The sequence below is a fragment of the Myotis myotis genome, unplaced genomic scaffold (genome assembly GCF_014108235.1).
Source record: "Myotis myotis isolate mMyoMyo1 unplaced genomic scaffold, mMyoMyo1.p scaffold_m19_p_2, whole genome shotgun sequence".
Classification (NCBI taxonomy): domain Eukaryota; kingdom Metazoa; phylum Chordata; class Mammalia; order Chiroptera; family Vespertilionidae; genus Myotis; species Myotis myotis.
Genome location: NW_023416324.1, coordinates 102,235,886 through 102,249,571, shown reverse-complemented (window position 1 = coordinate 102,249,571; position 13,686 = coordinate 102,235,886). Strand labels below are relative to the sequence as shown.

Sequence of the window (13,686 nt, the reverse complement as noted above, 5' to 3'; positions counted from 1 at the left end):
ACTATTCTTTGTTCAGCTCCACCAGACATCCCAGCCTGTGGAGATACCTCTAATTCTTAGGTTCTAACCTAGAATCTCTGCCAGAGATTGAGCATAGATTGGTTAAATTTGAGCAAAGAATGAGGTATCAGTTTTTTCCTCTTTGCTTAACCATATACCACTCAACCCACCCACTCACTGTTAATATTAAAAACATTTGTTAACATTTCTTATAATAAAGGTTTGGTGGTGAACTCGTTTACCTTTTTCTTGTCTGTGAAGCTCTTTATATGACCTTCAATTCTAAATGATAGCTTTTCTGGGTAGAGTAATCTTAGTTGTAGGTCCTTGCTTTTCATCACTTTGAATATTTTTTACCACTCCCTTCTGGCCTGCAAAGTTTCTGTTGAGAAATAAGCTGACAGTCCTATGGGCACTCTTTGTAGGTAACTGCTATTCTCTTGCTGCTTTTAAAATGTTCTCTTTGTCTTTAACCCTTGGCATTTTAATTGTGATGTATCTTGGTGTGGTCCTCTTTAGGTTCAATGTTGCTTGGGGCTCTCTTTGCTTTCTGGACTTGTATGTCTATTTCTTTCACCACCTAGGGGAAGTTTTTGGTCATTATTTTTTCAAATAGATTTTTAATTTCTTGCTCCCTCTCTTCTCCTTCTAGCACTCCATGATGCAAATGTTGGTACGCTTGAAGTTGTCCCAGAGGCTCCTTACACTAACTTCATATTTTTGGATCCTTTTTTCTTTTTGCTCTTTTGTTTAGTTTTTTTTGCTTCCTCATATTCCAAATTGCTGATTTGATTCTCAGCGACCTCTACTCTACTGTTGCTTTCCTATAAATTATTCGTCATAAAAGTTAGTGTATCCTTCATTTCTGACTGGTCCTTTTTCATGTCTTTGAAGTTCTCACTAATTTCCTTGAAATTCTCACTAAGTTCTTAACATTCTCACTAAGATCCTTGAAACTCTCATTAAGTTCCTTGAGCATCCTTATAACCTTTGTTTTGAACTCTGTATCTAGTAGTTTGCTTGCTTCCATTTCATTTGGTTCTTTTTCTGGAAGTTTCTTCTGTTCTTTAATTTGTGATATTTCTTTGTCTCTGCACTTTTGCTGGTTCCCTGTGTTTGTTTCTGTGTATTAGATAGAACTGCTATGTCTCCTGGAATTGGTAGAATGGCTTTGTGTAGTAGGTGTCCTATAGGCCCCAGTAGTTCAGCCTCCCCAGTCACCTGAGCTACTTTAAGGGTTTCCTTTAAGAGGAAGAAGGAAAAAAAATACCAAAATATGAATAGTAAAATGGCAATAAATACATATCTATCAACAATTGAATCTAAAAATAAATAAACAAGGAATCTAATAAACAAACCAATGAATAATATAGAACCACAGGCTTGGAAACATGGAACAGACTGATGAATCTCAGGTGGAAGTGGGGAGGGGTTGGGAAAAGATTAACCAAAAAACTTATATGAATAAATACATTACCCATGGACACAGACACTAGGGTGGTGAAGGCCTAGGGCAAGGTGGGATTGGGTAGAGGAAGTCAATGGGGGGAGGGAAGGGAGGAACAGCTATAATACTCTCAACAATCCTATCTAATAAAAGACAAAAAGGGTAATTGACTGTACCTTTGCTACACTTCCCATTGGCTAATCAGGGCAATATGCAAATTAACCACCAATAAAGATGGCGGCTAATTTGCATATGTAGGCGCCAAGCGACGGAGCGAAGCCAGCTGGCCCCAGGCAGGAGCAGTGAGGGAAGGCTGGCGTGGCGAGCGAAGAGCTAAGCGCTAAGCTTGCCATGCAGGCCCTGCCCCCAGGGCCTGCGTGGTGAGCAAAGAGCTAAGCCCCTCGCCCGCCACGCCGACCTCACCCCCAGGGCCCGAGCGGCCAGCGAAAAGTGAAGAGTGAAGCCCGCTGCACCGGCCCCTCCCGGCGAAGAGTGAAGGCCTGGGTTCCGGGCGCTGGAGGAAAACTGGTGCCAGCAGCCAGGGGAAGGGGCTCCCGAGGGGCCCCAGACTGCGAGAGGGCACAGGCCGGCTGAGGGACCCACCCGAGTGCACAAATTTTTGTGCAACGGGCCTCTAGTCCTATATAATAAAAGGCTAATATGCAAATCGACCAAACAGCAGAACGACTGGCCGCTTTGACACACACTGACCACCAGGGGGCAGACACTCAACGCAGGAGCTGCCTCCTGGTGGTCAGTGGGCTCCCACAGGGGGAGTGCCGCTTGGCCAGAAGCTGAGCTCACAGCTGGCAAATATACACCAGGCCTCTAGTAAAGATATAATTAAACAAACAAAACATTTGTTAAAACCTGGTCTGAACTTGTTTGCTCTCTTATTCTACATAGACCATTTTAATGTTTTTATCTTAATTGAGTCTTGAGAGGAATTGGAGATAAAAACACTACGTTTAAGTTATTTTAACCTAAAGCAATAGGTTCCTCTTATTTTATTTTAAAAATGAATATACACTAAAATTGACTTTTGTAGTGAACAAGTTCTGTGAGTTTTAGTACATGTATCGAAGTATCCCAGAAAATGACCTTGTGTTATTCCTTGTAGTCATACCCTCCTCCTGTACGTAACCTTTGCTAGCCATTGATCTATTTTCCATCACTACAGTTTTTTCATTTTGGGAATGTCATCTAAGTGGAACAGTATAGTAAACATTCTTTGGAAACTGGCTTTTTTCCAGCATAATTCCTTTGAAATTTGTCTATGTTGTTGTGTGTATCAATCTTGTTCATTCCTTTTTATTTCTGAGTAATAACCCATTATGGATCTATCACATTCATTTACCTATTGAAGTACATTTTGGGTTGTTTCCATTTTCTGGTGATTTTGAATAGAACTTAATAAAATATGAACATTTTGTACAGATTTTAATGTGAACATAAGTTTTCATTTCTTTAGGATAAATACCTAGGAGTGGGATTGTTGAGTCGTAGGATAAGTGAATGTTTAATTTAACAAGAAATGCCAAACTTTTCCAGATTGGCTGTCCCATTTTGCATTACCACCAGCAATGTATAAGAGTTCCATGTGTTCTTCATGACACTTGATATTATTAGTGTTTTTTATTTTATGCATCCTAAGAGATGTAGTGGTGTTTCATTGTGGTTTTGATTTGCACTTCCCTAATGGCTAAGGATGTTCAATATTTTTATGTGCTTATTTGCTATCCATATATCTTCTTTGGTAAAGTGCCCGTTCAGGTCTTTTGCCAATTTTTAATTCGGTTGTTTGTTTCCTTACTGTTGAGTTTTGAGAATTCTTTGTATGTTCTTAATATGATTCCTATATTGGTTATATGATTTGCATATATTTTCAGTCAGTCTATGAGTCTTTTCATTTTCTTAACAGTATCTTTTACAGAGCACATGTTTTTAATTTTGATGAAATACAATTTATCAGTTATTTTGTTTTATGAATCATACTTTTGGTGTCATCTCTAACTCTTCACCTAACCCGAAGTCACAAAGATTTTCTCCTGCGTTTTCTTCTAAACATTTTACAGTTTTACATTTAGATCTATGATACCTTTTGAGTTAATTTTTGTATAAGATGTGAGGTTTAGATTGAAGTTAATTTTTTTGCACATGGATGTGTAATTGTTCAAACTGTGTTGAAAAAGCTATCCTTTCTCCATTAAATTGCCTTATACATTTGTCAGAAATTAATGAGCTATCTTTTTATAGGACTATTTCTGCACTTTATTCTATACCATTGATCTATTTGTCTACACCTACTTGATTACTGTAGCTTGATTACTGTAAGTCCTGAAATTGGGTAGTGTGATTCCTCCAATTTTATTCTTTTCAATATTTTTGGCTATTTTAGTTCCATATAAATCTTAGAATCATTATGTCTATATCTACAAAAATTCTACTGGAATTTTGATATAGAACTGTGGATGACTGTTTTTTTTTTGGTGTTTTTTTTTTAGCACTTTAAGAATGTTGAGCTACTGCCTCCTGGTGTTCATGGTTCTGATGAAAAATTTACACTCATTCAGATTATTGTTTTATATATGTAACTAGTGGCCTGGTACACAAAATTCGTGCACATTAAAAGGGGATTAGAGGAAATATTTTAATATTGCTATTTGCCCTTTCCTTATAGTTGAAGTGTCAGAGATGAAAGAAAATTAGTAAAATGGGGGCGGCCTGGGGTTGAGGAGGAGGGCCCACCTGTGCCGGAGTCCGCCGGGTCTCCCTCGCGGGCCGCGCCGTAGCGATGCCTCGCTATTGCGCAGCGATTTGCTGTAAGAACCGGCGGGGACGGAACAGTAAGGACCGCAAGCTGAGTTTTTACCCGTTTCCTCTACATGACAAAGAAAGACTTGGAAAATGGTTAAAGAACATGAAACGAGATTCATGGATGCCCAGTAAATACCAGTTCCTGTGTAGTGACCATTTCACTCCTGACTCTCTTGACATCAGATGGGGGATTCGATATTTGAAACAAACTGCAATTCCAACAATATTTTCTTTGCCTGAAGACAGTCAGGAAAGAGACCCTTCCAAAAACAACTGTCAGAAGAAAAAAATAGAGTATGAGAAAGACGTGTGCCTGAAAGCCAAGTCACAAGAATCATTTTCATCAAAAGAGCCAAAGAAAAATACAGTTAATACAGGAGTCCTCCCTGAACATGCAGAATCACTGCATTCATCTGCGTTGGTGAAGCCACCAGCTCCAAAAGCAGGAAGTATACACAATAACATATTAACTCTTAATCTAGTTAAACTGGAAGACACTGGAAAACCAGAATCTACCTTGGAAACATCAATTAACCAAGACATAGGTGGTTTTCACACATCTTTTGAGAATCTAAATTCGACAACTGTTACTTTGACAACTTCAAATTCAGAAAGTATTCAGCAGTCTTTGGAAACCCAAGAAGTGCTTGAAATAACTACCAATCATCTTGCTAATCCAAACGTTACAAATAATTCAGTGGAAATTAAGTCAGCCCAGGAACATTCATTCTTACTCGGCACCATTACCCAAACGGTTGAAGAATTAAACCCAAATAAAGAGTCTGTCATTGCCATCTATGTACCCACAGAGAGTTCCAAACCTACAATTAATCCTTCTCTGCCTGTCCAAAAAGAAACTGTAGAAATGGAAGACACAGACAGTGAAGACTCCTGTAAGGAGCTAGACTATGAGACAGGAGTCTTACAACTTGAACATTCTTACTGCAGACAGGATATAAATAAGGAGCATCTTTGGCAGAAAGTCTGTAAACTACATTCAAAGATTACTCTTCTTGAGCTACAAGAGCAACAGACTCTAGGGAGATTGAAGTCTTTGGAAGCTCTTATAAGGCAGCTAAAACAGGAGAACTGGCTCTCTGAAGAAAATGTCAAGATCATAGAAAACCATTTCACAACATATGAAGTTACTATGATATAAAGACATCTCAAAGCTATGACTTTTATGTAAGCATTTTGCAGCCAAACCAGATTATATGTAAAGTGAACTTTTTCCTGCATAAATTTCTCTGCTTAACGAAGGTCAAAAAGTGCCCTAACATTATGAACTGTGTCCTGTTCTTATAGTGCTCATTTTTTTTTTTTTAGAAAAACTAGAGTGTTGTTGCACTATAGATAAAAAGTTCTATTACTGGGTCATTTCCAAATTAGAGTTAAAATATAGTGAATAAGTAATATGAGTTTGTCCTAAAATGAGAGAACACAGATATGGTAAAAAAAAAAAAAAAAAAAAAAAAAAAAAAAAATTAAAAATAAATGAAAGGAAAAAAACAAGCCCAGAATAAAAGGATCAGGCCTGGTTCTATCGTTGGCATATGACTTAGGCAAGTTATTTATCAAGATTGAGCCTCAGTCTCTAACTTGTAGAATAAGGGCACTAATGAGGTCTGTTCCCTTATAGTTCCTTCCTGTTCCAGATACTTTTACTAGAACAACTTTTCTATAAGGTAATCTATACTTACATAATACTGGGTATGGGCCAGAATTTGAAATTACTAACAATTGAATTATCCTCAATATTTGTGGAATTCTATGCTGTTTGACCTTTTGGCTAAAGTTATCCATAATAACAAAAGGAAAATATTCCTTTTATAATTTGATTTCAGTTGGACTAAAATGAGGAACCACCATTAGTCCAGTTCTTAGGAAAGGCACTTTAAACTTAAAAGAATGTGTATTTCAGTACCTTATATGAGGTTGCCCATCATTATACATAGTCATTTAAACTTCTTCACATCCTATATTTAAGATTATAATTTATAAACCAAAAATTACAATGAGGTTCATTTTTTAAATATATATTACTATATTTTAGAAATCAGTTTGTATCTATTTAATATGTGTAGCTTTTTAAAATGTGTGCTTGTGTTATTTTTAAATTCCAGAATAATAGAGTAATACTTAATACTATACATTCCCACTTAAGAATATTTTATTAAAATTTATATGCAAGAAATTATAGATATGTCATAATGACCTTCAGGAGAGAAGTAGGAAAAATCAGTAATGAGATATAAACAAAAAATACTGCATATATTCATATGAATTTAAGAAAAAATATAAAAGCAAAAACTGGTAAGAATGTGAAAAATCAGTGATCTCTTCAAATTGGCAGTTAGTATAATTAAATATGTTACTGTTTATAGTATAGAGCAAGTTTCTATAAATCTGATTCTTAGTGTTTTTTTTAAATTAGGTTGGCAAACAACATTTTCTTTTGTTCAAGATAAAAATGCTATTATCTTGAGGAACAGTTTTGACAAATCTATAAGGTAGCAATTATGTTTTTGGTCCTGGAAAATAGGAGCTCAATAAATATTAGTGGACTGCACAGCAAATAGTATACCAACAGTTCTGTAAATGCATGGTGATTATTTTTGGCTATTGCTTACTTTTTTCAGGCTAATAAAAGTAGTTTGTGTTATATGAATATATGTTAGCTAGTTATAAAAAGTTGATTAGAGGTATTCTTATTGGGTCACCATAGGGGAAAAACTTAACATTTTACATAAATTAAGAAATTTGGCAGATTTAATATGTTACTTTTAAGTATTCCCATGCTGCATTTTGCTAATACTTCTTTAAAATTGATACAGATGAAAATGGCCTTTGTAAATCATCTAAAAATGTTACAACTCAGTTTATCACTGTATACATTGTAACTTCTATTTGTTTAAAGTTATTTAGCTTTATTTCTTTAAACTTAATAAATCATAATATTTAAGATAAAAAAAAAAAAGAAAATTAGTAAAATGTATATGAAAATCTCCCTCCTGTTAGAGTCTGGAGTGCACCACGGGACCCAGAGTCAAGTCCCCGCCCACCCATGTGCACCTCAAAATCACATGAGACCCAGATCCGGCCGGCCCACCCCATTGGGCTAGATCCAGACCCGGCTGGTCCTACCCTTGTCAAGCCCTGCTGGGCAGGAGGGGAGGGGTGCAGCCTCAGGTCCCTTGGCCTGGCACTAGGGCGGAGTGTATGGCCTGAGGTCCCCCGTCTAGCCCCACCGGGCAGGGGGCGCAGCCTCAGGTCCCCTGGCCTGGTGCTGGGAGCGGGGCGCAGCCTCAGGTCCCCTGTAAAGCCCCACTGGGAGGGGGAATGGCCTCAGGTCCCTTGTAAAGTCCCACCAGGAGGAGGGCATGGCCTCAGGTCCCCCAGCCCAGCACTGGGAGGGGAGCACAGCCTCAGGTCCCCTGTAAAGCCCCACCAGGAGGGGAGCATGGCCTCAGGTCCCCTGGCCCGGTGCCGGGGCGTGGGGTGTGGCCTGAGGTACCCCATCAAGCCCCCCCGGGTGGGGGGGGGGCACAGCCTGAGGTTCTCCAGCCTGGTGCGGGGTGGGGGCACACCTTTAGGTCCCCCGTCAAGCCCTGCTGGGGGGGGGGCGTAGCCTCAGGTCCCCCGGCATGGCGCTGGGGCAAGGGGCGCGGCCTGAGGTCCCCCATCAAGCCCTGCTGGGTGGTGGGGCACAGCCTGAGGTCCCCTGTCAGGCCCCACGGGGGCGGGGGGGCGGAGCCTGAGGTCCCTGCTGATTATTTGTTAAGGCTCGTTATGGAAATCCCCGCCTCCACTGTGGGTGCCGCCATCTTTGTAGCAGAGTGATGGTCAATTTGCATATTCCCTCTTTATTATATAGGATGTGTCTGGCTGCTTTCAAGAAAGTTTCTTTGTTTTTGGTTTTCACCATTTTAATTATGCTGAATCTGGATGTGTATGACTTTGGACTTATCCTGTTAGCCATTTTTTTGGCTTCTAGAATATACAGATTTGAAATCTCACTGAACTTGAAAAGTTTTAAGCACTCTTACTTCCTTAACGTCATATTTTTCTGCATGGAACTATCATTTCTTTACTAATAGTTATCCATATATATTAAAGCCTAGGTGACTGTTAAGAATGGATGACTGGATGACTGGCTGGTAGTTATGACACGCACTGACCACCAGGGGGCAGATGCTCAATGTAGGAGTTGCCCCCTGCTGGGCAGTGTGCTCCCACAGCCAACCTCCCACCACCGACCAACCTCCCACCGTCCCTCCCCATGGCTGGCTGGCCCCGATTGGGACTACCCCAATCGGCCCTGATCTCTGGCCAGGCTGAGGGATCCCATCTGTGCATGAATTTGTGCACCTGGCCTCTAGTGATGGCATAACTATTAGACCTTTAGCTCTTTCCCACAGATCCCTGAGGCCTTATTCAGTTTTTCCAATGTTTTTTCTTTCTTTTATTCAGAATAGATAATTTGTATTGGTCCATCATCAAGTTTATTGACTTTCTTCTATCTGCATTCTACTATTGAGTCCATCAAGTATGTTTTTAAATTTTAATTATTATATTTTTCTTTTTTAAATTGATTTTTTCCAGCTCTATTGACCAATAAAATCTGTAAATATTTAAGGCGAACATTATATTTAGTATACCTACACATTGTGAAATGATTACCACAGTCAAGTTAATTAACATATCCATAACCTCACAAGATTACCATTTGTGTGTGTTTATGTGGAGAACTACTTTCTTAGCAAATTTCAAGTATATAATACATTATTAACAACTATAGTCACCATGCTGTCTGTACATTAGGTCTTTAAAACTTATCTTATATCTGAAAATTCGTACCCTTTGACCATCATCACTCAGTTTCTTCCACTCCCCTAATTATTGTATTTTTCAATTCTAAAAAATTTAATATATATATATTTTATTATTACATATGTGTCCTCATTCCCCCCATTATCCCCCAACCCCCTCCTCCAGCTATGTCCTCAACCTCTTGTTGTCTGTGTCCATTGGTTAGGCTTATATGCATGCCTACAAATTCTTTGGTTGGTCTCTCCCCCTTACCCTCACCGTCCCCTACCTTCCCTCTGAGGTTTAACAGTCTGATCTGTGTTTCTCTGTCTCTGGATCTGTTTTTGTTCATCAGTTTATGTTGTTCATTATATTCCATAAATGAGTGAGATCATGTGATATTTATCTTTCTCTGACTGGCTTATTACATCCATTCTGTTGCAAATGGTAATAATTCCTTTTTTTTTTTTTACCACAGCATAGTATTCCATTGTGTAGATGTACCACAGTTTTTTAATCTACTCATCTGCTGATGGGCACTTAGGCTGTTTCCATATCTTAGCTATGGTGAGTTGTGCTGCTATGAACATAGGGGTGCATATATCCTTTTTAATTGGTGTTTCTAGCTTCTTGGAATATATTCCTAGAAGTGGGATCACTGGGTCAAATGGGAGTTCCATTTTTAGTTTTTTGAGGAAACTCCATACTCTTCTCTACAGTGGCTGCACCAGTCTGCATTCCCACCAGCAGTGCAAAAGGGTTCCTTTTTCTCCACATCCTCACCAACACTTATCATTTGTTGATTTGTTGATGATAGCCATTCTAACACGTGTGAGATGATACCACATTGTCGTTTTGATTTGCATCTCTCAGATAATTAGTGACTTTGAGCATGTTTTCATATGTCTCTTGGCCTTTTTTCTGTCTACTTTCAAAAGTATCTATTTAGGTCTGTTGCCCATTTTTTGATTGGATTGTTTATCTTCCTTTTGTTAAGTTGTATGAGTTCCCTGTAAATGTTGGAGATTAAACCTTTATTGGTGATAACATTTGCAAATATGTTCTCGCATGCAGTGGGCTTTCTTGTTGTTTTGTTGAGGGTTTCCTTTGCTGTGCAAAAGCTTTTTATTTTGATGTAGTCCCATTTGTTTATTTTCTTTTTAGTTTCCACTGCCCTAGGAGCAGTATCAGTGAAGAAATTGCTTCAGCATATGTCTGAGATTCTGCTGCCTGTGGATTCCTCTAGTATTTTTATGGTTTCCGGTCTTATGTTTAAGTCCTTTATCCATTTTGAGTTTATTTTTGTGTATGGTGTAAGTTGGTGGTCTAGTTTAATTTTTTTCATGTATGTGTCTAATTTTCCCAGCACCATTTATTGAAGAGACTGTCTTGACTCCATTGTATGTTCATGTGAAGCCGTCTCACCCCGGACTTTGTCTAATATTAATTGGGCATAGTGATTTGGGTCGATTTCTGGGTTCTCTATTCTATTCCATTGATCTGTATGTCTGTTCTTGTGCCGGTACCAAGCTGTTTTAAGAACAGTGACTTTGTAATACAGCTTTATATCTGGTATTGAGATCCCACGTACTTTGTTCTTCTTTCTCAGGATTGCTGCAGCTATTCGGGCTCTTTTTTTTCCCCCAGATGAATTTTTGGAAAGTTCTTTCTAGGTCTATGAAATATGCCGTTGGTATTTCAATGGGGAGTGCATTTAATTTATAGATTGCTTTGGGTAATATGGACATTTTAATCATGTTGATTCTACCAATCTATGAACATGGTATGTTCTTCCATCTGTTTATGTCTTTCTCTATCTCTTTTTTCAACATCCTGTAGTTTTCTGAATAGAGGTCTTTTACCTCTTTAGTTAAGTTTATTCCTAGGTATCTTAATTTTTTTGGTGCGATGGTAAATGGGATTGCTTTTTTGGTCTCTCTTTCTGTAAGTTCACTATTGGTGTATAGAAATGCCATAGATTTCTTGGCGTTAATTTGTATCCTGCTACATTGCTGAATTCATTTATTAAATCTAATAAATTTTTGATGGAGTCTTTAGGGTTTTCTATGTACAGTATCATGTCATCTGAGAAGAAGGACAGTTTTACTTCTTCTTTTCCAATTTGGATGCCTTTTATTTCTTCTTCTTCTCTGATCGCAATGGCTAGTACTTCCAGTACTATGTTGAACAGGAGTGGTGAGAGTGGGAATCCCTGTCTTTTTCTTGTTCTTAGAGGAAATGGTTTTAGTTTTTGCCCATTGAGTATGATGTTGGCTGTGGGTTTGTCATATATGGCTTTTATTATGTTGAGGTATGATCCTTCTATTCCCACCTTGCTGAGAGTTTTTATCAAGAAAGGGTGTTGGATTTTGTAAAATGGGTTTTCTGCATCAATTGATATAACTGTGATTTTTATCTCTCAATTTGTTTATGTGATGTATCACGTTTATTGATTTGTGGATATTGTACCATCCTTGCATCCCCGGGATAAATCCTACTTGGTCATGGTGTATGATCTTTCTGATGTACTGCTGGATCTGATTTGCTAGGATTTTGTTGAGGATTTTGGCATCTATGTTCATGAGGGATATTGGCCTATAATTCTCTTTTTTTGTGTTGTCTTTATCTGGTTTTGGTATTAGGGTAATGCTGGCATCATAGAATGAACTTGGAAGTGTTCCTTCCTCTTGAATTTTTTTGGATAGTCAGAGGAGGATAGGTTTTAGTTCTTGCTTGAATGTTTGTTATAACTCCCCTGTGAAGCCATCTCACCCCGGACTTTTGTTTGCTGGGAGCTTTTTGATGACTGCTTCAATTTCTTTCATAGTTATCGGCCTATTAGGATTTTTAGAATCTTCCTGATTGAGTTTTGGAAGGTTGTGTTTTTCTGGGAATATTTCCATTTCCTCCAGGTTGTCTAGTTTGTTGGAGTAGAATTGTTCATAGTATATTTTAACAGTCCTTTGTATTTCTTTGGGGTTTGTTGTTATTTCACCTCTTTCATTTCTGATTTTGTTTATTTATGTCATCTCTCTGTGCTTCTTGGTGATCCTGGCTAGGGGTTCATCAATCTTTTTCATCTTTTCAAAGTACCTACTCTTGGTTTCATTGATCTTTTGTATTGTTTTTTTGATCTCTATGTCATTTATTTCTGCTCTGATCTTTATTATCAGCTTCCTTCTGCTCACTCTGGGCTTTTCTTATTGTTCTTTTTCTAATTCTTTGAGTTGTAGAGTTAGATGTTTTATTACCGTTTTTTCTTTTTTGTTGTTGTTGTTGTTGTTTTTTTTGAGGTAGGCCTGTAGAGCTTTAAACTTCCCTCTCAGGACTGCTTTCATTGTGTCCCATAGATTTTGGATTGTTGTGTTTTTATTGTCATTAGTTTCCAGAATGTTTTTAATTTTTTCTTTGATCTCATTGGTAACCCAATCATTATTTAATAGCATGCTATCCAGCTTCCAAGTGTTTGAGTTTTTTGGATTATTCTTATTGTAGTTTATTTCTAATATTATGCCATTGTGGTCTGAGAAGATACTTGGTATGATTTCAATCTTCTTGAATTTGGGGACACTTTGCTTTTGACCCAATATGTGGTCTATTTTTGAAGATGTCCCATGTGCACTTGAGAAGAATGTATATTCCGTGGCTTTGGGGTGAAATGTTCTGAAGATGTCAATTAAGTCCATCTGATCTAGTGGGTCATTTAGGATTGCTGTTTCTTTGCTGATTTTTTGTCTAGAGCATTTATCCAGTGATGTCAGTAGTGTATTAAAGTCCCCTACTGTGATTGTATTGTTGTTGATCTCTCCCTTGATATCTTCCAGGAATTTTTTTAAAATATATTTTTATTGATTCAGAGAGGAAGGAAGAGTGAGATAGAAATATCCATGATGAGAGAGAATCATGGATTGGCTGCCTCCTGTAAGTCCCCCACTGGGGATCAAGCACACAACCCGGGCCTGTGCCCTTGTCTTGAATCAAACCTGGCACCTTTCAGTTCGCAGGCCAATGCTCTATCCACTGAGCAAAACCGGCTAGGGCTCCAGGAGTTTTTTTATGTATTTGGGTGCTCCTGCATTGGGTGCATTTATGTTTATCAGGGCTATATCCTCTTGTTTTATCAATCCCTTTAGTATTATGAAGTGGCCTTCCTTATCTCTTGTTATGGCCTTCACTTTGAGGTCTATTTTGTCAGATATAAGTATTGCTACCCCAGCTTTTTTTTCATTTCCATTTGCCTGAAAGATATTTTTCCAACCCTTCACTTTCAGTCTGAGTCCCTTGTTCTGAGGTAGGTCTCTTGTAGACAGCATATATATGGGTCATGTTTTCTTATTCATTCAGCCACTTGATATCTTTTGATTAGAGCATTTAGTCTGTTTACGTTTAAAGTTATTAGTGAAAGGTACTTGTTTATAGTCATTTTTATTTTTGTGCCTGTGTTCCTTCTTACCTTTTTATTTCGTCTTTTTACAGCATTTCTTGCATTGCTGGCTTGGTAGTGGTAAACTCCCTTAGCTTTTTTTTGTCTGCGAAGCTCCTGATTTCCCCTTAAATTTTGATTGATAGTCTTGCTGGATATAGTATTCTTGGATTCAGTCCTTTGCTTTGCA

The 13,686-nt window shown here is 38.2% G+C and overlaps 2 protein-coding genes across 11 annotated transcripts in view; both read left to right on the top strand.

The window, feature by feature from the left end:
• GK5 (glycerol kinase 5) overlaps positions 1-13,686 on the top strand; it is a 140,048-nt gene that overhangs the window by 18,959 nt on the left and 107,403 nt on the right. Inside the window, exon 1 of one of the 10 annotated variants that reach the window (XM_036347508.1) lies at positions 8,790-8,810. The exons of the other annotated variants lie outside the window; for them this stretch is intronic. The gene's annotated coding sequence lies outside the window, so the exon portion shown is untranslated. Of the gene's footprint in view, positions 1-8,789; positions 8,811-13,686 lie in introns of those variants that run through there. 10 annotated transcript variants of the gene reach the window in all.
• Positions 4,152-5,748, top strand: LOC118675207 (THAP domain-containing protein 5-like). Its single transcript, XM_036347511.1, has one exon. The coding sequence runs from the start codon at positions 4,242-4,244 to the stop codon at positions 5,421-5,423; it is 1,182 nt and encodes a 393-aa protein (XP_036203404.1). The 5' UTR covers positions 4,152-4,241; the 3' UTR covers positions 5,424-5,748.